Source organism: Buteo buteo, chromosome Z (assembly GCF_964188355.1).
Source record: "Buteo buteo chromosome Z, bButBut1.hap1.1, whole genome shotgun sequence".
Lineage (NCBI taxonomy): Eukaryota > Metazoa > Chordata > Aves > Accipitriformes > Accipitridae > Buteo > Buteo buteo.
The window spans coordinates 27,530,861-27,558,243 of record NC_134204.1 but is presented as its reverse complement, the minus strand read 5'-3'; the positions used below and the strand labels follow the sequence as shown (position 1 = coordinate 27,558,243).

Sequence of the window (27,383 nt, the reverse complement as noted above, 5' to 3'; positions counted from 1 at the left end):
TCTTCACAGACTTCTCTGATTTCACACCCTACTTACTCAGTATGATGCTGAGGGAGATTTAATGTGTTCTGTTAGAGGAAACAGCTCAGTCTTGCAGCAGCTTCTTGAGGTGACACTATAATGGTTTTATCTGACAGTGCTATTATATCTGTTGTCTTATTATAGTTTTTGTGATTTACTTCAATACGCTAAATATTTTACTTTTTTTTTTTTCAGGCTTGTTAATCTGAAACCAAGATAATATCCAGGTTCTGTTCATGTTAAGTGGCTGAAAATTTTATCAGTTGTTATTTATGTTTTCCCTTCTGTACACCTTTAAGCTTTGGTGGAGAACTAATATCATGTCCTTAAATAAATATTTTCTTCTTAGTTCTAGCTAAGGTATTATTTGATATTTATACACTTTATCATCTGGTACTAGCAATGTATTTTGTTCCACACAAGAAGCTGAAAAGATAAAACGCATCAGCTGACCACCATTTATGAGACTTTTTGAAGACAATTATTTTTCCCATCACTGGTATCATCATGGTAGTATTTTTCTCGCTGGGTTTACAACAGTGTGATAGAGAAAGCTTCTGACTGACATGAATTAGTGTTTAAAGCTTCTGCCTTAAAACTGAGCCTTTAAGAGTGATCTGAATGAGGAGGGGGAAAGATTTGTATATGCTAATAGAAGACACTTTCAGGAATTAAGGAACAGCTAAAAATGTTGCAAAGACTGGAAGAGGAAATGGAAGCAATCTTGTGTTCATTCCAGCTTCTTGAAGGGAAGGAGTGATAAAAGAACCGGGGGAATAGTGGAGGGGCATTTACCTTGAGGAAAGTATTGGGAATTGTGCCCAACACTTACCAGAGATTGCCAGTAACAATGGAATTACTGTGAAGCTAATTGATATGGGGGTGCTTATGATCTTGACATGAAACTTGGAATGTTGTGTGGGATGCAGTGCTTTTTCCTTTGATTGAAGTCTAGCAAACATTGTTCTGGTAAATGTGTACATTAACTGTAAGAGATTGTCCTACTGTAGGTGAAAAATTTATGAAAATGTTTGTGATTGTGGTGTTTTATTCGATAAGATACATGTAAGGGCTATGAAGCCATTCCTAGTTGCCATTATAGTAGCTCAAGTGCTACTAAAAGGGTCAAGAGAAGAGTTCTGGTCTCTGCATCACCTTCTGTTCTTTGAAATACAACCAGCTAAAGATAAACACAGCATTACTTACCTGATCTTGCATCTTCGGAAGACATCATAAATAATAATCTGAATTAATAGAATATGATTAAAATTGGGATATTTTTGTCACAGATCTTTTTTAAAGATGGCGTTCTTTAATATCTTGACTTCAGTTGGCTAGTATGTTTCAGGAGAAGGTCTTCAGGAAAATACGAATATTGCCACCATTAATTTTAAAAAGTCACCCATGTGGTTCTTTAATAGCAAAAATTCATCTCTAAATGCAAAAGTACATAGTCACCTTCTTTGTTTGGTTGCTAATGAGGCTCACTTAAGCCCTGGAGTGGGAAAGCAGCATTTAAAGAAAAAATGTGAGACTCAGATTTGTGTAATTTGTGGTTGTTTAATAGAGCTGCTGTATGTGCCTGAAAGGGTGTGGTGTTTCCAAACAGGAAGGGCTCCTGTCACAGGGAGCTGCTTGAAGGGGAAGTTTAGGAGTGAATGTGCTTCCTGCGTGAGAGTAAATCTGCAGTGATTTATGAGTCAGTAACTTCGGGTAGGAAGAAATTCTTTCTGTATGCTTTTCCAGTAATAAATACATGTTAAGTAATTTATGCCAGTATTACACTTGTATTCTGCTTGTTTTAATCTGGCAAAAAGAAGACCACAGGTTCATGCTATAGAGGGTAAAACTTGCTTTCTTTAGTTTTTTAAGATCAACTTAATAACTAGACAATTTACCATCTAATTAGAGCCTATTGAAGGATTCAGCTATTTACTTTCATAAGCAGCAAGGGAAGATGTCAGAAATTCACATACCAGGAGTACATGCATGGTACTAGAAATTACTGATGGCAGTAATTGAATAGTAAAGGCTTGGTAAGTTCTATTAGTTGCATACCATGGCTCTACAAATTAATGGGGAAAAAATGCATTAATTTTACCCTGAATTAAACAATAAGGTTTTATTAAAAACTTGTAATTGAAGCCATCTGTTTCTAAAAGATGAGCTTTAACACAAAGAAAAGTTTTGAATTTGAGCTCAGAATTACTGGGAAATATTCTATGGCTTGTCTCAAGCAGGAATGAGGACTAAATGAACAATGGTCTTCTGTAATTTAGAAATAATTTAATTTCTTTTCTTTTAATGTAATAACCTAAAGAGCAGTATTTTGTGTTGAAGGCAGTATTGTTTCATCTGACAGGATAACACACAGGCATAAATCTCATGTGCCTTTACCTGAAGTTGGTGGTACTCAATTATTTCTGTAAGGAAGCTTTTAAGAGAGTATGTTTTTAAGTTAATAAAAAAGTAAAGTCTTACTGTCTCCAAACACTGATAGAGTTACAGGTGGTTTTATGTGGTCAGCGTGGCAGGTCAGCCAGTTTACAGGAATACAGCTCTTCATATTTTTGATAATTTTGATTCTTCATATTTTGTTTTCTGAATAAGTATAAAGTGCTTGTTCAATAAACACAGTTAATGAATGCTGTAATTTTTTTTCTTATTGTTCAGCTGGAACTTAGAAACAAATATATGATTTAAATTCTTTTTTTTTCAGGTATTAAGTCTTAAAAGACTTGTTTTCAAGAAGTACTGTGGACGACATGAAAAAAGTTGGTAACAGCTCTTGCAATGATGGAGTTATACTTAGAATGGGTCTCAATGATAACAAAGCTGGAATGCAAGGTTTGGATAAAGAGAAAATCAACAAAATCATCATGGAAGCTACCAGGGTTGGTTCGATTACTCTTTTCCTGGTGCTTTATCTGTTGTCCAGTATTGTAAGGCTCTCTTCCTCCCTTGCCCAAATTTTATCCCTCATGTGTAAATGGAGGGCATCTTATAAGAAGAAATGCATGTATGGGGAGGAAGGGGAAAGACTTCAGGTTAGGGTACCAGGAGGTCCTGTTCGATTCATCCACAGGGACATGAAGGAACACAACTGAATATATCCTTAGCTGCTCACTTTTTGCCCAAAGCAGTCCCTAAATATCACAGAGTTGTCCAGAGGTAATTGTGAAGGTTTCAACTTCCTTAGGCCTCTTGTTTTCCCCTTTTTCATTCTTTTTGCCTGCCTGCTGTGGTTTAAACCCAACTGGTAACAAAGCACCATGCAGCTGCTCACTCACTCCTCCCACCTGGCCACGGTGGGATGAGCAGAAAATATAAAGGCAGGCTCATGGGTCGAGACAAGGACAGGGAGGGATCACTCACCACTTATGGTCATGGGCAAAAGACAGGCTCAACTTGGGGAAGAAACAAAATCAACTTAATTTACTACAAATCAAATCAAAACAAGGATACTGAGAAGTAAACCCAAACCTTAGAACACCTTTCCCACACCCCTCCCTCCTTCCTGGCTCAGCTTTACTCCCAGTTCTCTCTACCTCCTCCCCAGCAGTGGCACAGAGGGGCAGGGAATGGAGGTTGGGGTCCGTTCGCCACACCTTGTCTCTGCTGCTCCTTCCTCCTCAGGGGGAGGACTCCTCACTCTTCCCCTGCTCCAGTGTGGGGTCCCTCCCATGGGAGACAGTTCTCCATGAACTTCTCCAACGTGAGTTCTTCCCACGGGCTGCAGTTCTTCACAAACTTCCCTGGTGTGCGTCCTTTCCGCGGGCTGCCATTCTTCATGAACTTCCCTGGTGTGGGTCCTTTCCTTGGGCTGATCTTCAGGCACAGACTCCTCCAGTGTGGGCTTTCTCATGGAGTCACAGCCATCTTCAGGGACATCCCCCTGCTCCGGTGTGGGGTCCTCCATGGGCTGCAGGTGGGAATCTGCTCCACCACTTATCTCCATGGGCTGGGGGGACACAGCCTGCCATCTCACCACAGGCTGCAGGGGCATCAACCTCCTCCCTCTCCTTCACTGACCTTGCATAGGTGTTTCTCTCACATTCCAATCCCGCTGCTCACTGCAGGTTCCCCTTCTTAAATAAGTTCTCCCAGAGGCTCTACCACCATCACTGATGGCCTCGGCCTTGGCCAGAGGTGGGTCCAACTTGGAGCCAGGGAATTTTCTAGCAGCTTCTCACAGGAGCCACCCCTGCTGCCCCTCCCCCATTACCAAAAAACCCCACCATACAAACCTGTAACACCGCCCCACCATTAATCAGCCAAGCCAATCTACCTCTGTTGGTCATCTTCCTGTAACTGAGGAATTTGATGTAATCAAGTTTTTCTAGTACTTTCTGTAGAATCTCTTCGTGCTTACTGCCTGTCTTCTTGACTGTCTTAGTATTCAAGAGAGGTGGCCAGTAGTGTGCAACTTGGTACCAAAGATCCGCAGAGGACCCCACAGATCTACAAAGCACTGAAATATTAGTCCTCTAACTTATATTATTGGAGAGTCTTCACATAGAACTATATGGAGATAACACTTTATTTGAGCAACTCTGGGTTTTCTTACTTTTCCATGCACAAACGTGTATTTTATTTGGTGTTGCTATGGCCCTAGGTTATGTGCTTGAGATTTTGCTCATGAATTCTGTGTTGACTACTATTGCTCTGTGGTTAACTGCCAGTGCAGGGGGAGGGGGGAAGCAGAAAACATACTACAAACAGCTGTTATTTGGGAAACATTTTTTTGCTTGCTTTTTCACTGTGATGATACTTTATATGCTATCAAGCCCCTTCTTGATTAGAAGTTTCTTCTACTTATTCTGTTCACTCTTTCCTGAAAAGTTAGTCCTTCATCAGGCATATCCCTAATAATGATATTTGGATAAATTATTTTATCAGGACAGTTACTGTTTCATTTCCTGATATGAAATAGTATGAACTGTAAAATACGCTTTCAGAACTGATATACAGGCATCTATGTATTAGAATATATTTCTGTCAAAAAAACCAAGAGAATATAAATACCAGATATAGCTTGAGAAATCTGAAGTGTTGATTCTTTTTCTTAAGCTTTTCTTTAGTCTTCAAAATTAAACTTACAACACTACCCACAAGTGTATTACAAGATTTTATAGCATTTCAACTGTGAAATACTGCAGGAGACTCAAAAACCCCACAGCTTAATAACAATCTGAAGTATTGGATTGCTTCCCACACCAACATTTTGGTACTTATTTCTTTCAGTGAGTCTCAACAAGTCATGTTTGATTGCAGAGGGTAGAAATGCATGTCTGATATTGAAAGAAAACACACCCTATTTTCTTCTAAGTAGAGATTTTTTCTAAGCAATGAGACATGACATGTTAGTCTTGCCATTCGTCCTTTCTATCATTATTATAAAAGCAGATGGTTTTGCTTTTTATATAAATGCCAGATTCTTATTTGACTATGGCTGAATTCTTGGCATCAGTGACAGTTTGGTAGTCAGAGGCTTTGAGCTAAAAATTTGTCCACTTTTGCAGATTTTATCAGTTGGTTCAATAAAAGACTCTTCCTGTAAAGGTTATTTCTCTTGTGAGCTAAGCAGATGTTGCAAGAAAAGTATTTTATTTCCTGGTTTTGAATTTTCCGCTTTTCTATTTCATTGTATGCTCTCTTTTCTTTGTTGCAAATCAGGAAGGGAAGTCACATTATACATTCGCTATGTGATTGTTGTCTTTTTATGTTTTCATTACATCTCCTTTTATACATGCCTTTTCTTGAACGAGCAATTATGTACTTGAGAGCAAGAGGGCTTTTTTATACCCATTTGCTTTTCATCATCCTCTTCCAAATAGCTTCTAATTCTGCAGCGTCCTTCAAGATTAAGTGGTCAATGAAATACTTAGCATTACAAGTGGATTTGACTTTTGTGATGTCATTATTTATTTCCATGTAGATTAAATTATATAGAAGTCTGGCAAAATGCTTAAATCAACTTTATTTAGAGTATTATACTCCTTATCTTGGAGGTATTGCAAAGAATAGTTTGACTTTTGTCTACTATCTTGGAATTTTTGTTGTCAAGTGTTAGAATGAGTAAACATAGTAAGTTCTGTAAGTAGTCCCTTATACTCATCTGAGTATAGGGGATCTGAGAAGGAGAAATGTATTTGTGTCATTTGAGGAGAGAGACATAAAGCACCACTGGTCTCTTTTATGTATCATTTATAGGAAAATCCAAAGTATGCATTAGAAACTGTTACTGTGTTATATGTTTTCTGTATTTAAAGATCAAATGTGTTTGTGTATAGGAAAAGACAAATAAAAACTTTAGTGTTTTTGCAATTGTCTTCCAGGGTTCTAGATTTTATGAAAATGAACTTAAAAAGGATCAACAAGTTAACCAGCGAATTGAAAAAATGATGCAGCTAAAAGAGAAAATTACAACACAACAGCTCTTGAATGCACAGCTGCAGGTACTAAGCTTGTAAAGACTTTTTGGAGTAAATGGCGAATGGTAAACATTTTGGTGTGTTCTAGTTTATTGCATTAAATTCTGGTCATAAGCACAATGTTAACTACTATTTTGATGTTAGTCATGCAAGTAAAAGTGCATGATGTTTTGATGATGTAATTTTAATAACTTGCTAGAAGAATAGATTGTAAAATCACTCTGAAATGTTCTCTAAATGAGTAAAATGAAGCAAAGTAATTCCTGTTGTTCCAAGTCTGATCAGTTTAACAGGATGTCATTATGGTTTATGTAAAAGTTTTGTTAAACAGCTTGTTCATAAGTATCATATCAGTCTTGAGTTTACTTTCTGTTTTTATAATATATGTATATTTGTGTTCAATGCCTTGCAATGGGATGAGGAAGATCACAGTTGTCAACTCTTCTGGATATAGTTTATTCCTTATTTATGCTAATTAATGAAAAAATCATCATGGCAAGCAGTCACAAGAAATACAAGTGTCCTGAACTAGAAAGGCGAAGAGGCTAGTTCTCTTCTCAAATGCTAATGATATAGTATCCAAAGTATTACTGTGTATGAAAGGTTGTTAAAAGAAAACAACAGAACCAAGGTTGTACACTAAACATTCTTAGGCATAACAGAATTAAAGCTGCTTGTAGAAGCTTAATTCCTTTCCTTTTTCATTTGTACTGTGACTCAGTCTTTAATTAGATGATTGCTTGTTGTTTTTCACTAACGGGATTTCTGCTTCATTCAGTGCACAGTGCAGACAGTGTTCACTGAGTGGGCAATTATTCAATATTTACTGTTGTCCTCATTGTTCAATGGGTGGCCCAAGCTTTATTTGTTGTACACTAGTCTAATCCAGCTTTGAATGCAGAATTACTGACTTCCTCATAGACTTTTCTATGTTGTACACCACATTGTGTGAATTCTTTAAATTGTTCTGCAATACTCCAGCAAAGTAGAGTGATATTTTTGTTTTGTAGATGAGGAGCTGAAGCACATGAAGATTAAACATATCCATTAATTCGAATGCCATTGTGAGGATTACAGGTCCTGAGCTTTGGTGTACAATCCTTTTTTGTTCATTGCAGATTTGCAAATCACTTCTGTAAATTAAATGCCAGCATCTCAAGTTTGTGCCCAGAAAAGCTTGCAATTACTGCATACCTCTGAAAAGTTTGTTTTAAGCCTGTATGCATCAACTGTTTTTAGTTAATCTTTAACATGGATCAGTTACATCTCTGCTTGTCCATTTTTGGTTTTTTTTTACTTTTCTGGGGTAGCTTTTAAGTCACTTAATTATGAAAAAATACTTCCATTTCCATCCTTCCTTTACCACAGAACTTTTCATTTTACAGAGAACAGTCTTTCTTATAAAATGAATGACATGAATGACATAGATCCTATAAAATTAGTGTATGGTTATGTAGTTAAAGACTATATAGTGCATATAGTGAAAGCCAATAAACTTGAATTGCTTTGACTACCCTCATGCTGTCCTTTTTTCAACTTAGTTCTTTGATCTTGCAATATAAAGTTATTTTCTTTAATGTTTTGTATGAAAATTGCTTTCTACAGAAGAAAGAAGCAGCTTAAAAAAGAGAGAAATTCTTTCATGTGGGTCTTACTGGGACCTGAGTTTCAAACCCCATGTTTGAAATCTTTATGCCACTTGCTCAAATACCAGTCATCTTTATTTCCAATGGAGTACCTGTTAAGTCAGCTGCCATACTGCATGAGAACTGTCATTGGAGTGGGATAACATGCACACTTTTTTGCTGGCTCATTTTGGATCCTTGCAGCTATAAAAACATCTTGAAATCTTGGATTTTGGTTCCATCGTCTGTATGCAGTTAAGCTCTGATTCATGATTGTTCTTGCCCTTATTTCTTCATCACAAGTTCTGACCCTTTTGCTCTCTTCTCTCCTTTCTTTTAATTTATCCTATTCAGAGTTTTCCTTTTCTTGTCCCACATCCCCAGAATACCATCAGTCCTCTTTCCAACACAGTGCTTGTCTATGACCCAAGAGTCCCCACTGAAGTCCCCAGTCTCCTGGCCCATCCAGTCATTATCTCTCTGTGTCTGATAGCCTAAATGCCTCCCCCTTTTCCTGTCACTTACCTGCCAACTACTCTTCCCCAGGCCATTATCTCCACTTTAAACTTTGCAAGTCTTGTTTGTCCTATTTGGTTTTCTTAATATGTGCCATGTGTTGTTTAATCGGCTTCTCTAGCTCTTCATATGGATACAGTCATCTCTCTTCTCTTCTGCTTTATTGTTGTCTACAGAGTTCTTTAACTCTTCTTTTTAATACTACTTTATGATATGCCATGAGAGAATTTGTTCTCCTAAAATTTGTAAGTGGGAGGTACTCCAGAATTACAAAGGTATCCATGTATCTACTCCTATGAATGCTGCAAGTTCTCATCTGCAGATCAAGTCTTGTTTGTAGGATGGTTGGAGGCTCAGATACAGCTTCCTAAGCTGGCAGTTGATGTAAGTGCTGTAATGTAAAAACAAATGAACAAAAAATTCCTCAATTAACTGGATTTGTTGGACGAAATCCTGGTTACATGGTGGAAACAGTAATATAAGGTGTAGAATCTGCAACGTAATGCTGTCTTTCTCACCACTAGAGTGTGTGTGTGCCAAGGAATTTGTGAGGGCATTTTTTAATATTTTTACAGTTTTTCTTAGGCCACCTTTGCAGAAGGGCATTTATGACCATTGATTTTGCAAATAAGTCTTCTTAAAACTGCCATTTCTTTGTACAAATATTTCTTTGGGTTTTTGTTTGTTTGTTTATTGGAGTTTTTTTTTAAATAATCTCTAATGTGGAAGGTAGTTTACAGTTTTCCTAATGAATGTCATTGTCTTCTTTTAAGGGAAATTATATACTGTACAGTATCATGTAATTCTTAAGTTTTGAAAACTTTTCTGTAACAGAGTTAGATTATCCGGACAACCTAGAGTGGAATTCCTTGAAATTCAGCAGTAGTTAACAATACTTCAAAAAGTATCCAGCTGCTACCGGATCTGTAAACTGCTGTACTGATGTTTGCTATTTTTATCCATGTGGGTTTTATCCCAGATGTTTATTCTGTAAATAGTTACTGTTGTGTTAAAATGGTATCACTGTTATCTCTTCACTTTGTCAGATGCTTTTACAGATACAAAGGATTTTGAATAATCTTTTCTGTCTTACTTTGACAAAGCAATGTATTTTGTGTCATGGGATAAGAAAGAATGAGAGGTTACTCTTTAAATTGTCTGGAAGTCACTATAAGCAAAACTAAACTTCTAATTGCAATTTGTACTTTTTAGGGGTTTTTTTTTCATCTAGCTTAGAAATAAAAAAACTTAGTATCTCTTTTTATCTTCAAAGGAAAATTGAAAGCAGCTTTTAAAAACTGGTCAATCTGGCTTGTCTCTAAGGAACTGTTCTCTAACTTTCCTTATCTTACCAAGGAAACATTTGTAGGTGTCAGGAATTCTCTGAGTACGTCTGAGTGTGTTTTGTTTTGGCATATTACTTGTATCAGTTGCTTTTGCTGAAGAGTTATGTTTTTTTATTTCTGATTAGTTTAATGTAATTTTATTTCATTCTTTAGGTGCATATGTTAGCTGATCAGGAAGTATCATGTTAGAAATACATTTGGGGAGAAAAAGCAAAAAGTTTGTTATAAATGTGATAAATTGAAATACAGAAGTTATGTAACTGGAGGAGCAATTAACAGAATTAATTAAGCAATTTGAATTTGAGAGTAACCTGAAAATTATCTGTAAAGTATAGTTTAAAATAAGGATGCTTCTCATGATTATACTGTGACTCGAATCCTTGCTGAATTAGTAGCGTAATGACAATAATGTAAATTCCCCACTTTTTTTGTTGCTGTTTGAATGGCTTTCCTGTTGTGCTTTTAATTTGTCTAAACCAGTTTTCTCAGCCTCAGGCAACATACTGTGCTCTTCTGTATGGAATAGCCTAGTTTGAGGCCCCATTCTAGCCTTTCATCCCTCAAATCAACTTGGAACAAAACAGAGAAAAGACTTTGTAAATCATTACCCAGCAATTTAATTAGAACATTCCTAGCCACTCGCCTTGGTTTCAGTATCTTCAGCTCCAAAGATGGGTTTTTCCAATAAGGATTTTATGTTTTTTATTAAGCAGCTCTGTCAAGGGGAGAAAGAGAGAAACTGTCTTCAAGTAACCATGCAAATTGCATGTAAACATTCCTCTCTAAGACCCTAAACCCATTGCAATCAATCAAGAGACATTTCTGTAATGGTACTTATGTCATGAATGTGTGTGTGTCCTTGTGCTTGTACACGAAGTGAAAATTCGGTTCTTTTTCACTATTTGCATTTGTTGAGCTCTATTATGCCTATTTGTTGGGTATTTTTCTAGCAGTAGCACTCTTTAGTTGTGTAAATAGAGGTTAGCATAGTCATTAGTGTGGTTAGATAATCATAGTTTGATAGCACTTTTTTTAATATATATATTTACATATTTTCTCTTTCACTTCTAGAATGATGTGGTACTGCCAACATAGACATCTTAAATCAGTAGACCTTAAAAATCACCTGTCAAATAATGCACTCATGTTTTCTGGTGACACTGGCAGTTCGTGCCTCATTCATAGTTGAAAGATATTTCAGAAACAAGCACATGATCTGCAAGTCTTTTAGTAAAAGAATGCAAACAAATTAAGCACAATTAAAATATTTCATGGAGTGGTCTCTGTGCTTGGCTTCTGCCTCACAACACCATGGAGCTGATGAAGCAGGAGTACCGCTCACAGTCTACTAGTAGAAGATACATCCTGAACTCTTGCAGTGAAATGCACTTCCTATGTATGGACTTTTCATTAAAAGCCACCGTGCAGTTTTGCTAGCAATCCAGCCTTATATAATACGGATTCCTGTAACAAATACTGAGGAGTTTCATGAAGGGGTTAACAGTAGTTTACTTAGCAATAAATGAACCTGTTTGTTTGAGACCTTATTTCTGACAGGTCAGATAGATGGTTCGGCCCTGTGAGCTGTTGGTGTTCTCCTCAACTCTCTATGGCAATTTTCTGAAGTATGATAGCTTAATTTAGGAGCGTTGGAAATTCTCTAATACCATGTTTTCTGTTTTTTTAAAATAAGCTGTATCACAGTAGCCAAATCTGCATATTCAATGGTCTTATAAAGTTTCTGTGTGAATCAGATGATGTATCTTTTTCTTTTTCCTCACAAAGGTGGGGTTTTGTTTGTTGGGTTGGGTTTTTTTTCATTGGGTTTGGGGGGTTTTTTTGTGCCATTTGCTGCAGCAGAGTTCTAAGAGCAAGTTTAATTAGAAACTTGGTTGGAGTTTTTTTGTTGGTGCTGGTTTGGTGGGGTTTGGGTTTACTGGGTTTTATTTTTTAACTATATGCCAGATGCATTTGAGTTTTTAGGATCATGTGTACTGTTGCACTTCTGCCAGGTTAATAGTTTTTCAATGACTGATTTATTCTGTTCAGGTGGACAAACTTGTGATAGAACTGGAACAGAGCCGTAACCTTAGCAGTACAATTGTACACATTGACATGGATGCCTTCTACGCAGCTGTGGAAATGAGAGACAATCCAGAGCTGAAGGAAAAGCCTATAGCAGTGGGATCAATGAGTATGTTGGTAAGGCCAAATGTCAAGCTAATACAGAAATCAGTTACAGGAATCTAAAGCCTAATAAACCATACAATAATAACATAATATGACACTGTTATATAGAGAATTTTTATAAGTGTGGAAAAAATGACAAAAATAATAGAGAAAACATGTCTTAGACTAGACCATGTAAGCTAGATTTTATTTTTCAGTAAAAAGTGCACTGGTGAAAGTTTAAAGGATGTAAACAGATTGAAAGGGGGGGCGGGCAATGCATATAAACTCTTAGCCTTGTCAGTCTTTCTTGTGTGGAGATATGTGACTAGAACTTGATTATTTAACACTGAACTTCAGGAAAAACTTGATTACTGAACACTAAACTTATTTAATCTCTCCTAAGTCTACCTCTAATTACCATGCTAGGAGATTTGGTGTACGTGCAGCCATGCCTGGATTTATTGCTAAAAAGCTATGTCCACATCTAACTATAGTACCATTAAACTTTGAAAAATACGGCAAAGTGAGTAAAGAGGTAAGTCTGAAAGTGCTCTCTAACCAAAAGTCAGCGTATCTGGTTTTAGACTCTATCAATACATCTAGTTCTAGATAATGTGAAAAGTGGTAGTTTAAATATTAAACTCCTTCGTGATGGGGCTTTGAATATAAGTTGAACATAACATTGGTGCTTTTGGGCAAGCAGGTGAAAAAGCATTGCATTCGCCCATCTTGCCATTTTAATGGTGCTGACAGATTTTCAAAACGGTATACTGAGCTAGTGATACCACTTAAGCCTTATTATTCTTGAAACTTCAAAACCATGGAGCATAATCTAATTACTAGGAAGCTGCAAGTACATAGGAAACATGGAGATAATAATTTCATACAATGCATAATCATCATTTCAACTGCTAATTACTGGAGAGAGAAGCAAAGAGTGTAAGTGAGTTCTAAATGCAGATTCATTTGTTTTAAAAGAAGGAAGTTGAAATAATGAGTGAAAAATTAGGGAGAAAAAAAATCACATTTTGTTGTAATGGAAGTAATTTTACTTAGTGCCAGGAGAAATACTTAGGATACCCCAAATCCTGTTTAAAAAAAAAAAAAAAAAAGAAATTAAAGAAGAAGATCTTTTGTAGGTCTTAAATCAGACTAGTGCATGGCACAAGTCTCCTGATGTCAATAAAATTACACCAAGATTTATTTATTTATTTATTTATTTATTTATGTATTTTTATGAAGACTCAATCTCTTCACATAAATAAGGGAAGGTATTTACTAATTTTGATCTTATTTTTCTCACTTCTGCTGTAAAAAAAGCATATATGAGTATGAGTATTTCAGAAGGGGTTTGAACTTGTTAAGGATCTTGTATTTCATGATACATATTTCATTTGTTGTTTGATTGAGGTAAAGTATTAAAGGTTCAGGTTGATTCGGCTTTTTAGTTACATTTTTCTCTTGGAATTTGGATTGAAAATATTTAAATTTATTTCATTTTGTCATTAAAAGTTGAGCAGTGAATCCTATCTTTAATCAGTTTCAGAAAGATGAAGTGCATGTGAACAAATGTTGTGGTACCTAAGAATTTGACCAAAACCAATAGAGAAAACATGATGCATTCAATTTTTCCTCCTTGTTTAAAAAAAAGAGGAGAAAAGGTAGAGATTTTATTTTGATCATTTAATTTATTATGTTGCCTTTTGGGAAGATGCACTTATCACTAAAGATTTTTTTAACAAGTTTTTCCTGTGGCATTAACCAGTGCTATAAAACATTGGCTATAACTTTAGTTTGAATGTAATTTAAAACTTAAGTGTTGGGGTTTTTTTAACCTTTGCATATGGGATGTCTGACACACAGTGCACAGAAAGGTGCATCACCTCATGTGCTTTGCTGAGTTCCCAGGTCCCCAGAGTTTTATTCAGGTGGTTACTGCAATGTCTGTGAACCTAGTGCCTGTGGAGTCCTTGTACACTGATCTTAATGACCTCTGCAGTAAAATACACTGCTCAAAGTCTGTTTAGTTCTCACTTAACCATTGGTATCTTGCCACTTGTGAGAAGCAGTACTAGTAATTTTCCAATAGAAATAAACAATTTGTTCTATAAATAACTTTAATATTGATTGGTCATCTTGAAGTTTCAGAGTACCTTTTTTCACCTCATAATTGTCTGTCAAGATCTGCTCTTACAGCAGCAAGGCTTTAAACTTTCACTATGTGTTTATCAAGGTTAGAGAAATACTGACCGAATATGATCCCAATTTTATGCCTATGGGCCTAGATGAAGCCTATCTGAACATAACAGAGCACTTGGAGGAAAGACTGAACTGGCCTGAACATAAGAGAAGATTCTTTTTTAACACAGAAAGGACTACAGAAAAAGGTAAGCAAATTACTCTTTTCATGCAGTTACCTGACACTGAGGGGACAAACGGTTTAATTTAGGGACCCTTGGTGGAATGATGATGACACTAAATATAGTTAGAATTTAAGCTTTATTTTCTTAACAGGAAATTATGATTAGTATAAGAGAGAACTTATTATTAGAATAACACAGAGTTTTTGAAAGCAGAGTCAATGTAGTACAATCTATAAGTAGCATAATACAGAATTTATAATACAACTTAATTTTTTATTTCTAATGACCTAAGTAATACAGAATTTATAATACAACTTAACTTATAATTTCTAATCACTCCCTCCATCCTCAGAGGAAGCAGACGATGGTGGAGGTGTCCCTGGGCACTGGGGGGTCCTGGTCTCACTGTCCAGCAGCAGTCCTGGTCCAAGTTTCCCCTTAGGACTTGTAACTGCTTGGTTTTATGCACAGTGCTCTGGGTGCTGTTACGCTTCCCTGTTCTGTGGCAGGGTCATCGACAACACCGGGTTGACCGGGTGCTTGGGACCTTGAAGGCCTGCAAGGAAGGGAGTAACCGACCTGGTGCCCAGGAACCTTGAGGGCGGTAGGGAGGGGTAGAATAAATCTGTTTGGTTTGTCTTCTTGGTGACAGGACCTTCAGGGCCTGATAAAGAGGGGAAAGGGAACGAGTACGTGACCCACTCGGTCCCAGAGAATGGCTGCTTGCCTCATAAAACAGCATTAGTTATGCTAACCACATTACCAGGGGTCAGGAGCAGGGGGTACCGGTCAAATATGCATATAATGTAAGCTTCAGATAAGCTGCACCCATTGAAAGTGTAGATTCTTAAGTCCTTGTGTAATTTGTCTTGCCATATACTCTCTACCTCTGATTTGTTAGTTTACAGGTTAACTTCCTCTACCAGTCACCCATGCATAAAAGGTGTGCTGCTAATGATTTGGACTTGAAGGATTTTTTTATTTTTTTTTAACTTGAGTAAAATGTGTGAAAAGTGGTACTAGGTTTACTAAACCCAAACCGAGTGTTTTAGGTGTGTCTTTTTCCTTTACAGTTCAACACAATAATTTTGCAAATAAGTAGTAATAATCTTATGACTTAAGGAGGTATAGAATAAATAAACTTACTGTTCTAAAGGTTGTTTATATTTTGCAAAGATGTTTCCTAAAGTACTGAGTCCTGTACATCAGAAACATGAGAAATTGGCTGCAAAACCAGTGTGTGTAAGCTCTAGTTACATGATTATTTTACAAAACTAAAAATATATAAAGTAATGAACACTGCAGGAATTGCAGTAATGCTCAAGATACGAATGGATTTCACTTGGCTCTAGAAGATGGAGTTGGAACCACATCCACAACTGTATACCCAATTGGGAATAATAAAAAAGGAGGAGTCATACAAATGGTTGATTGGTACAAAAACTGCAACATTTATATTATAGGTATTCAGAAATTATCTAAATAGTCATTAAGAGGATAATCAAGGATATATTACTACTGAAAAACATTGATAGAATAGAAAGAAACAAACTGGCATAGTCTTTACAAAATGAGTATCACTGATGTGTAGCCATGTGCCTCTTCATACTTCTCTGATATCTTTGCTCTTCAGAAACACAAACAAGCACTAAGAATGGGAAACCATAATAGTAAAGTTTGTAAAATCAGACAAGGGCTGCTGACATTACTTGTTCTACCATGACTGCAGTTGAAAACAGGAAGCTGACCAGGCTGATGGTTCTAGAACCAGATATTCCAGAACGCTAATTTTCTTTGGAGACATTGAAAAAACTTCTGCAAAAGATTTTTATTTCCACAAGAAAAGGGAGTATCTGGCCTTTAGTCTGATATGAAACAAAAATAATGCCAAAATTTTGATGGTTTTCTGCTGCTACAGCAACAGGCCATTAAACCTTATTGCTCTTCTGGAAGTTATGTCCAGTGTCCTAGCCAATTCTTCCAATCTCAGCCAAGCTCAAATCATATTAAGAAAAAAGGAGTTACGACTCTCCCTTCTTCAAACAAAAAAGCAGTGCAATTGCTTGGCTAAATAATTATATATTTTTTCCAAACAGAAAAAAAAAAAACCTGCTAATGAATTCCCTTCAGCCACTGCAGAAGGAAATCAATAAAGTGTATGTTTTATATGGATGGATTAATTGTTTGTGTTTCTATCTAACATACGTAAAGATAATATAAATATGTCTGCCAAATTTAACGAAGGTGGATACTCTTCTTCACCGGTACTGTTTGAAGACAACACACCTCTGATGGATGACCACCCTGAACAAAGAGATCAATCAGTGGCAAATTCGGTTGTCTTTGGAACTTCTGCAGAGGAAGTTGTGAAGGAAATTCGCTTTAGAATTGAGCAGAAAACTCAACTGACTGCTAGTGCAGGTATTCAGACACATAATAATAATAATAATAATAATAATGCTTTGTATTTCCATGATGTCTTCTACTCTAATCTCAGAGGGCATTAATTAAGGAATTAGCATTGCCACAGCAATCTTGTGCTGCAGAGAAATATGCTCTCTTTGCAAGTCTGCAAAGACTGACTTTCAAGTGTTTCAAGATATCTTATGGCTATCAAAGCCACTCTGTTTTGGTTGTTTGGGGTTTTTTTAATCATAGAAACAATTACATCATCTTTTTACTTATTTCTTCTTGAAATACAAGTAGTGTGAAAGAATGACCAGTGCACGCAGGAGCTAATCTTGGCACTGGTGGTTGTGGGTTTAGTGCTTCATGTCAATTGTTTTCGTAAGCCAGTGGTCATAGTGAAATCTGTCACTGGTTGCTAAATTGCTGTTAGTTCGAAGAGCAGATCCACATTACTAAGCATTTCTAACAGTTCTCCACACTGTTCCTTGCTCAAGGCAGTATCAAAATTCATTAAAAAGCTAGTTCTCAGTTAAGTAAATATGTGTTGAAGTTAATAAACTATTCACTACCTTTAAAATATTTACAATTAAAGTTTTACATCTTTTGACTTCAGGCAACCTACCTGTAAGTTTCAACTCTTTTGATAATAATCTGGATTAGGTCACCAAAAAAAGTGTGTGTCCCTAGCCACTTAGTTTGGATGCCATCCGAACTGCTTTGTGAACCAGGGCAGTGAGGCATCAGGGAGTGCTGAGCTTTATGAAGGAGATGCGGGAGGCCAGGGAAGTGTTGAATGTAAGCAGAGGTAAAGGAACAGCTAATAATAGGAAGAAGCAGGATGAGACCCCCCCTCCCATGTATGTTATCTCATGAGTGGTAACAAAATAATAATTTTTGTCTTCCTAAGGGTAAGTTAGTGTTTAGAAAACAGACGTGACTTTTATAGGTCCGTCAGGGATATTAAGCCCAGAAATGAAAAACAGTTAGAAGGCTAATTGAAGAAATACTGATAATCAATAATAAATAGAATTACTTCTACCATTTTGAATAATACATTATATCAGTAAGCAAATCAAAATTTAGACGACTAGGGCTGTAACGCAGAATAATTCGATTTTCTTGCTAAACCTATCCCAGAGCTCATTTGTAAAAACAGTTACTTTGATAGAAAAGAGCAATCCCTCCTCATCCCTACCAGTGTCAATGAAAAATATATATATATTTCTAAATGACTACATAGCAGTGGTAGCCCATAAAAGACTTTAATATGGTAATTTTTTGTCAAAATTAATTTAGTCTTTTCGTTGAAATAGAAGGAAGAAATATCTCCTTCTCATTAAGAGGTCATTGTAACTGCCGTTATAAACATCTCCTTTTGTCTTTCCATAATCACCATCATGAAGTCATTCAATTACGTAACTAATGTTATTTTTAAACACTTGGTATTTAACCCCTCGTGACTGATTAGTGCATGTTGTGTTACCCTGACTATCTTAAAATAGTAGGTATACTTTACCTGGTGCATATATCTACCACATGTACTTACGTTCTCACATGTCTATGACAAAATTTTTTTGCAGAATTCCAGCAAATCTGGTTATGGGTTATTGTCATGCTTTTGCTTATGTTTAGTCTTTGACAAATGTGTAAACTACTCCTGTGCTTTTAAATACTGGACAGTTGAAATGAAACATTGTCTTGTATTTTTTAAAAATATGGAGTTTGTTTCTTTGTTTTTAAGGAATAGCACCTAATACAATGTTAGCAAAAATGTGCAGCGACCGTAATAAACCTAATGGGCAATGCAGAATTGCTCCTGAGAGACAAGCAGTGCTAGACTTCCTAAAAGATTTGCCTATTAGAAAGGTAAGAGATACCATGACATTTACTATGCAATCATGTATGTTCCATACATTCTAAAAGCAAGATTTCTACTGAAGATAGGTACTTTTCTAGGTAATCTGCCCAGTTGTGTTTGATTTAAGTTGTTCATGGTATTGGATCTGCAAATGGAAAGTTTCCAGCATAATGATACTTAGTCTTTTTCAGGTGCCAGGTATAGGAAAAGTGACTGAGAAGATGTTAAAAGCCCTTGGAATTGTGACTTGCTCAGAACTCTACCAGCAGAGGGCACTGCTTTCTCTTCTTTTTTCAGAAGCATCTTGGCGTAATTTCTTGGATATTTCCCTTGGTTTGGGTTCAACACATTTAGAAAAGTAGGTGTGGGTTTTTTTCTCCTGCGTTTACATTTTTCTAAATTTTTCCTTCTGTATGTTACATACTGTACATTATGAGAAATATTTTATTGACAAATATGAAAATTTGGCTTGTTTAATATATTTTAAAAGATCTCTGATACCTGTTATTGTTATACTTATGGCTAAGGTACACGCAACAGCCAAACATTAAAAAGCAAAAGTCTGTACACCCGTGTCTAATATACGAGTACTGTGTTCAGTGCTGGGGCCCTCAACATAGGAAAGACGTGGACCTGCTCAAGCGCAAAGATGATCAGAGGGTTGGAGCACCTCTCCTATGAAGACAGGTTGAGAGAGTTATAGCAGCCTTCCAGTACCTAAAGGGGGCCTACAAGAAAGCTGGAGAGGGACTTTTTACAAGGGTATGTAGTGATAGGAAAAGGGGTAATGGCTTTAAACTGAAAGAGGATAGGTTTAGGTTGGGTATAACGGAGAAGTTCTTCACTGTGAGGGTGGTGAGGCACTGGAACAGGTTGTCCAGAAAAATTGTGGATGCCCCATCCCTGGAAGTGTTTAAGGCCAGGTTGGATGGGGCTTTGAGCAACCTGGTCTAGTGGAAGGTGTCCCTGCCCATGGCAAGGGGTTTGGAAGTAGATGATCTTTAAGGTCCCTTCCAACCCAAACCATTCTATGATTCTATGAAATCCAAAAAGTCTGTCAGAGAAGTTGTGCATAAGCATATATCAAGAAATCAAGTCAGTATCATTTAGAATAATCTCGTAATTACTAAAATAGCTAAAGAGAAATGAGTTATCCTAAGCAGAGGTGTTCAGTCCTGTTTCTTCTATAAAAACAATATACGTTCATTGGGTTTTATTATTATCTGATTGTAATGAAAATCGCATTGGTATCTGATCTTCTCTGGTAGTAAATTGTCATATTTCTAATGAAAGTAAGTGAAGTTTCTGTATCTCCTATTCTGTTTATGTACATATTTGTAATATCAACTTGTGAATTTGCTGGAATAGAACTGAAGATTTTATATCTTTCTTCATATCTATTCCTTCACAGCTCATACTACTTCAATGGCTTTTAGCCTCCTGTTTGGGAGGGAAGAAATCAGGCTTACTAGTGAATACATCTTTTCAATAATATGTGTCATTTCTAAGCCTGTCCTGGATACAAACATGGAACACTTATTCTTGAAAAGAAAACATAGCATTTTGTTGCTTGTGTAACCAAGAGTCTTAATTTAGGATTGAGTCCTTTCTTTTAAATATTCCTCCCTTAAATACCCTTCTAGCCTTCCCAACGTGCTGAAATTCTATTTTAAAATGGCTTGACAATGATTTGGTTTCATTAGGAGTTCCAAAGTGTCTTACGTACTTCCAAAAGACCTACTCTGTATTTTTTCTGTTACTTCTCTGACAGTAATAGATCTTCCATTTTTTCCATTTGACTACAAAATAATACATACAGTTAGCAGTTTGAAGACCAGTAATGTGCTAGCACAAGTCTTTTGAGTTGTTGGTTTTTTTTTTATTTTCAGAAGTATGTTGACTTGAAACAAAATATGCGGTAAGATTGACTTTAGGAAGGTGACTTGATAAAAGATAAAATGCAGGTTTCCAAATATTTGTTTCTTTTAAGCAACCTCAAATGGTCCTTTAATAATTGGTGCACTCTTTCCCTTTATTCAACCTGTTTAGGTATACAGGGTGGGAAATCTCCCAGTATGTTAAAAAAAAAAAACAACTAAAGGAGCATTTCAAAAGCCAAGATTATCACTGTGAAGTGGAACACATTTTTAATGGTGTAGTGTAAGAAATGTATTTCTTGGTCTTGTTTTTATTAGCACCAACTTGATTTCAGTGATTTTAATGTGAAGAAAGCAAGCCCTTAACATACCAACACCTGAGTCCTCAGTAAATGGTTCATCTTATGGTCATTCTCTTTGACCACTGTCTTTTAGGAAAATCTGAGGATACCAAATTTGTAATTTCCAATACTTACAAACAGAAGAAATACCTAAAAAGAAAATGCTCTGAGGAACTCCTTATGTGGAGAAGAGTTGTTAAAGGATACCTAATTAAAACCAGAAATAAACAAACAAAAAAAGCCTTAACAGATCACCTTTAACATGGGCAGTAATTTAGACAGAAAGCAAACTAATTTCTCAGGTAAACAAATACTCAAATATACATAATATGTTCAGGAGCAGTGCTTCACAGTTATAGCTAGGTGGTGAGACAGCCTAGGATTTGTAGTTAGTTTTGTTTTTAAATAAGACTCCTCCTGATAAGGGAGGGGAGTTTTATTAGGGGTTTTTGGTTGGTTTGTTGGTTTTTTACAAACTGCTTATTTTTATTGAAGTCTATGGCTAATATATGTGTTCATCTACAGTAGCTTCAGGGGTTTTTTAAAAAACATTCTCCATTTTGCATTCACTTAAACTTGATGTACAAGATCTGTAGAAAAAGTTTAACATCCAGATTTTAGAGAAGAGACTGCTGTTAGATACTGAAGCATGATTGGTTGACTCAGAGTTTATTGGAAAGATAACAGTTCTAGGTAAACTGAGTATAATAAATTGTTCTTCTTTTTAAAGGGATGGAGAAAGAAAAAGTATGAGCACTGAAAGGTATGCCTCTTCAATACTGAAAAAAATACATTAATCACTAAACCTACTTAATGCCAAGTAGTGTATACTTTTGTTAGTCATATAATTTCATTCTGAATTTATACATGTTAAAAAAACACATATACGACAAGCTCACTAAGTCAGATTCAAGCTTTCATTGTTTTTTTTTCCCTTGGCTTCAGAATATTATGGAGGTACTTTTGTCAGTTTGTGTGTTCTCTTTACTTATCATCTGATTCTCCAATGCCTTTAATGCATCAAAGTGGTCTTTAAGCCATAATATAGAGTAGAAATATATAAGGGCTTGAATTTTTTTTATATGTTCCAGTTTAATGTCATTATCAGTCTAGTCGCCTGCAGTCACATGCATAGAAAGCATAGCATAAGGTAGACTTGCAAAGCAGACAATAATTTTGCATGGTTAACTAAAATTGGTTACATTTCCTAACTTTTAAGTTTTTACCAATGTAAAGTTCCTTAAGAATGTGGTGTATGTCATTTCTAACAGTTCACTTTTTAAAAGGAAATACTGCAAGGAGACTCTGTAGAGCACCGTAATAATTAGCCCTACCCTCATGTGTTGTCTTTTCTTAGAAAAGAAGATAAGAAAAGATTCTTATTCCTATTGAGACTTAATAGTTCTGGGCAGCTTAAGTAAGCCCCGTAACATTTGGTACCACCAGAGCAGAGAAATTTATGGCTGTAGTCTTGTGCTGGTTTGCAGACAGACAGATAATCCGAGTAGCCTATTTTACCTTTCTGCTTTTCTTTCTTCCTTCTTTTTTCCCTAAGGGAAACAGTTTTAGACCAGAGATGTCAATGGGCTGCTGAGATAATGAAACTAATTTATATGGGGGGGAGAGATGGGCCTGAAATAGCATTCTCTGTCCTGCCCCTTCCAAACTTGGGACTTTTACAGCTTTCCAATCACTGCAGCATTGCCATGCTGTAAACCACTGCAGCATTGCCAGGATAACATTGCAGCTGTAAGTTTTGCTTCCCACTTCTCTTTAAACCACTACTAACTGAAGGTTGCCTTTCCTCTCACATTATTACTAAAAAGCAGATGCACAACAAAAAAATAATACTGTAATTCCCCTGCTAAGAAGCTTTAGCAAAGGCAGTTAGCAACATTTTTGGCAGAAAGATAGTTTTTCCTCCTCTGAGGCTAGACATAATTATCCTAGCTGGCATCTTTTTCTTAGCATCTGCATTATTTATTTCTGATACTTGGCTCTGATGTTGACTTTCTAATCCCTTCTTTCTTCTGATGTTACACAGCACTGTACAAAGGAGATTAAATACAAATAACTTGGCTGGCTCCATGAATTCAGTTGGTGTTAGTATTCTCTCTTGCAAATATTTAAGCATTAATGACCTTAAATCTGATACATTTTCAAATAGTGCATGAAAATTTGAAAGTCAAATTATTTAATTATTTGAAGGGCTTTGCAAACATTTTGAAAAACATAAGTGTGCACAAATCTTTCTGTATAGTATTTGTATTAATATTAATTTTTCCTTGAAGAAACACTCAAACCTATATAACCTTCTTCTGATGTAATTTTGTTTAACCATACAAAAAAATACTTTTAGGTGGCAGCCACTGAACAAATTCTAGGTTTCATACTGAAAAAAAATCATATCTTTATCTTAGAACATTCAGTGAAATAAACACAGCAGAAGACCAGTACAGCTTGTGTCGAGAACTCTGCAGAGACCTTGCCCAAGAGCTACAGAAGGAGGGACTTAAGGTATTTATATTATTCTCTGTTTACTTGCAAAAAGGCAACACTTTGCACTCAAAGTTATTAAATGCAGTGTTAGTGTGAATGCTTTCAGCAGCATCATATAGCATGCAAGCTATCTTTAGAAGTCTCCATTCTTTAATTTGTGGATGTTTAGAATGATTTAGGTAGCATTTTGATACTGTTCAGGTGGCTATCTAGTAATATGCATGGAAAAAATTAAACTAATTAACCAAGTTATTAAGCATATAAACATTTTATGCTAAAAGCAATGTTTATAACCAAATACTAGAGTTGATTGTCTGTGAGCTGTACTTTGGTCAATCATGTAATAATAATGTATTTAAAACACTGTGTTTCTGTCCTGTATTCATACAGGATCCAGTCAATAGCCAGTAGTGTAGTTTAATAAGTTAACATGTCCCAAACTTGCTGACAAGTTATTCATACCATTCAACGGTATGAATGGTAGGAACAGTCTCTGTATTCCTTCTCCCCAAATTTCTATTTATTATCTAGAAATAATAGTTCATATTTTCTATAGAGGTCTTTATGGTAAAGTAAGGAATAACACTTAAGACCTAAAAGAATTGTGATTAGTCTTCTTCAGCCATGAAAGATTGTCTCAAAAGGTGACAGGTTGAAAGGGAAATCAGCTAAGAAGGACAATGGGATAAGTTTACAAAGGCACCAAAACAAGAGGAGTGCCATTTATTTACCTTTGGATGGACACGCTAAATTGCACAAACAGTTTAGAACGTGTTGCCAGGGGAATATCTGTGCCAAACACAGATGTTGTGTGTATGGTTCTGATAGCACCATGCAGGAGGAAGGAAGTTTTCAGTGAATCCTTAATTGGATATCATTTAGGCATCCTTAGTAGCTTTTCCAGCAAAGTTAAGATATCTGGCACTGAAAGTTTCCAAGGGAGGAAATAATTTTTTGTAGACAGGGTAGAAGTTGTGACTGTAGCCAGAGCATGAAATCTATTGAACATGCACTGGTGACAGATGGTCTGCTGGGAACCATAGCCAAACGGCCCAGTTCAGAGAATTCAACTTTGGCGGCAGTTTAGGAGCAAGTGCAGAATCTTGCAGACAAATTCTTGCCAATGCCCCTTGCTGTACACAGATAAGCACACAGTCTTGACTGTGGATTTAGGGCCCTTATATAGATGCTATGTAATAGTTGTTTCTGTGCCATATATGACATGCTTAACCTTTTTTTTTTTTTCCTTCTTTTTTTTTTTTGCCTAGGGTAAAACTGTTACCTTGAAGCTAAAGAATGTGAACTTTGAAGTGAAAACAAGAGCTTCAACTGTGCTGTCTTCTGTTTCTACTGAGGAGGAAATATTTGCTGTTGCTAAAGACTTGTTAGGAACAGAAATTGATAGTGTTGCTCCTCACCCTTTACGGATAAGACTTATGGGTAAAAATTTCAAACTCATTCTTCATTTTCAGAGTTAGATCTTATAGTGTATCAAAGTAATAGACCGTACTTTGAAGTAAAATTAGTGTAAATGGATTTTTCTTTCTCCATTACCCTGGTAGTTTTTCCAAAGTGAAACAGGTCTGAAGTGCTGAATGGTGACTCAGGAATGTTATACTAATTGAGGCTGTACTTTTCCTACCACCTGTTATCCCTGGAACAATATACACACCGGCATGAGAGTAGAACCTTAACACATAGCAGTGCTTAATTCTGCTGCCTTAGAAGAGCTTTTAAACCTGCTTTGTACCACAGCAACAGGGAGTTTCTGTCCATAACCTCTTTCAGAAACAAAGGCTTTAAGTAAAAGTGCTTATAGATTTGAAGATGCTATGTTCCACAAGAAACTTGAAAATTCCTGTCAAAAGTAAACTCCATGTTTTGATTCTAAGACCCATGTGTTTCAGGTGCTTAAACATTCTGCTTGAACCATTCAGTGATACATAAAACTTATTTGTCTGTGGTATTAGAATATGCTGAAGAAAAAAATATTTTGGTGGGGAAACATCATGCAAAGTCTCTTTCAGACTGAATTCTATATAACTTTATTAAGTTTATAGCTTTGTGTTATGGTGCAATCAGTTAAAACTTCATGCATATTGAAATTAATACGGCTGGGCAAGTGTTCAGGGCTGATAAAATTGTATGGACCTTGTGATCCATTGTTGGCATTTGCATGTAGTAAAGCCTCCGTTTAGAGATAAAATGCACCTTTATTGAGTGGATGTATACCTCAAAAGGTGTTAATTAAGAATCAGTATTAAGTTTTCATAAAATTGGTATTACAGGTTTGTTTTTCATCATTAGGTGTACGAGTATCAGGATTTCTAAGTGAAGAAGAGAAGAAGTACCAACAAAAAAGCATTACAAGTTTCTTAAAATCAGGAAAAGAAATTAGTTTTCTTAGGCTTCATGCAGGGAAGTCCAACCCAGAATGTTTCACAAAAAATTCAGAAGCATCTCCCAGAGGGAGTTTCTTTGATAAAAAGCGAGCTGCAAGGCAACTAAACAGTGAGAATCCTCCAAATGAAACTGTAGGTAAGCAGGTCTTTCATGACAAGAAATCATCAGCACATTTTGTTGAAGAAACAAAGAAAGTCACAGACTTACAGAATTCTAATGTGTGTAAGATCTTCACCTGCCCCGTTTGCTTTGAGGAGCAAAGCAGCAATAATTTGGAAGAGCTTAATAGGCATATTGATAAGTGCCTCAGTGGGAGTCTTGTTAAAGATAACATGGAAATACCCAAGAATGACAATTCAAGAGAAAGTACACTTAACTTTCTTCCACAAATTAAAAGTGAAAATGTTGATGAATGTCAAAATAAAGTGGATCAATTAGCAGGAACAGACCAGTCTGCAAGTACATCTGACAGCTGTACTAGCAGTAGCACAGAAAAATTCACTCAGATAACATCTGATAAACCTCACAGAGAAAGACAGCCTAGCAATCTCAGTGACATTGCTAGAAACGTGTGTATGAAACAGTGTCTCTTACCCAAAAGAATTTCAGAAGACAATGAAGACCATTTTGAAAAGACTGAACATACAGAAGAAACTAGTTCCTCCTGTTTCTTTGAAGCCAGAGGAGACAGTGTTCTTGTTTGTCCAGTTTGTAATTCAGAACAGAAAACCAACAGTCTTGTGTCATTTAACAGACACGTGGATGTCTGCTTAAATAAAGGCCTTATCCAGGAGCTGACAGAAAAAAAAGATTTTCCTACTAAGACTTATAGTATGGAAAACTCAAATAGAGTTGGTGAGTATGCACATTAGGATATATTTGATTATTCAAATTATCTGCTTGTACAATTAAAATAATTTGGAAGTGGTATACTTTGAACTTTTCAGGGCTTTGAGATTTTTGTAACTAGTTCATTTGAGTAAGGCCTGGGTAAGAGTGAACATTCTTACTTAAAAAAAATCAAATCAGTTTTCATGACAAACTATATTTATAAATGTGCTGGTAGTTAGACAGTGCATTCTCATTTGCCACAACGGTGACAGAGGAATTACCGCTCATTTCTGTAAATTGCATGTTTGCTACCCCCAAACCATGTTCAGAAGGACATTTGTAAGGCAACTGAGATTTAAGCAAAAATCAATGCAAACATCTTCAACCTGGATTGTTTCAGAGATTCAGTTGACAGAAAAGTTCCATTATGTAAACTGCTGGCAAAAACAGAGAGGTGGGGAACTAAAGCATAAAGGCAGGAACTTGCAAGCCTGGTTTACAGCTAATAAAATATATCACATAACTGCACCTGTAACATGCCAAGCCAGTAGCATATTTACTCAAGTAGTTTCTGGTTTTTATGAAGAGTTAATCTTTGGCCAGATTAGAGGACATGTGCAGTATGTAAGTATCTGCTTCAAGTACCTTGTCCCTAATCTAACTTGTGAGCTTTATAAGAGGAAATAGA

At 36.2% G+C, this 27,383-nt stretch overlaps 1 protein-coding gene across 10 annotated transcripts in view; it reads left to right on the top strand.

Moving 5' to 3' along the window:
* The window catches only part of POLK (DNA polymerase kappa), a 47,842-nt gene that overhangs the window by 17,538 nt on the left and 2,921 nt on the right, over window positions 1-27,383 (top strand). For 5 of the 10 annotated variants that reach the window (XM_075020370.1, XM_075020371.1, XM_075020372.1 and 2 more), the window contains 12 exons: window positions 2,741-2,915; window positions 6,360-6,479; window positions 11,992-12,144; window positions 12,518-12,649; window positions 14,348-14,501; window positions 16,689-16,898; window positions 18,628-18,752; window positions 18,936-19,102; window positions 21,693-21,725; window positions 23,383-23,479; window positions 24,730-24,901; window positions 25,769-26,719. In XM_075020370.1, coding sequence (XP_074876471.1) covers window positions 2,787-2,915; window positions 6,360-6,479; window positions 11,992-12,144; window positions 12,518-12,649; window positions 14,348-14,501; window positions 16,689-16,898; window positions 18,628-18,752; window positions 18,936-19,102; window positions 21,693-21,725; window positions 23,383-23,479; window positions 24,730-24,901; window positions 25,769-26,719 — 2,443 coding nt within the window. In that variant the 5' untranslated portion in view covers window positions 2,741-2,786. Of the gene's footprint in view, window positions 1-2,740; window positions 2,916-6,359; window positions 6,480-11,991; window positions 12,145-12,517; window positions 12,650-13,654; window positions 13,776-14,347; window positions 14,502-16,688; window positions 16,899-18,627; window positions 18,753-18,935; window positions 19,103-21,692; window positions 21,726-23,382; window positions 23,480-24,729; window positions 24,902-25,768; window positions 26,720-27,383 lie in introns of those variants that run through there. The other 5 variants (XM_075020378.1, XM_075020376.1, XM_075020377.1 and 2 more) reach the window with 5 other exon arrangements.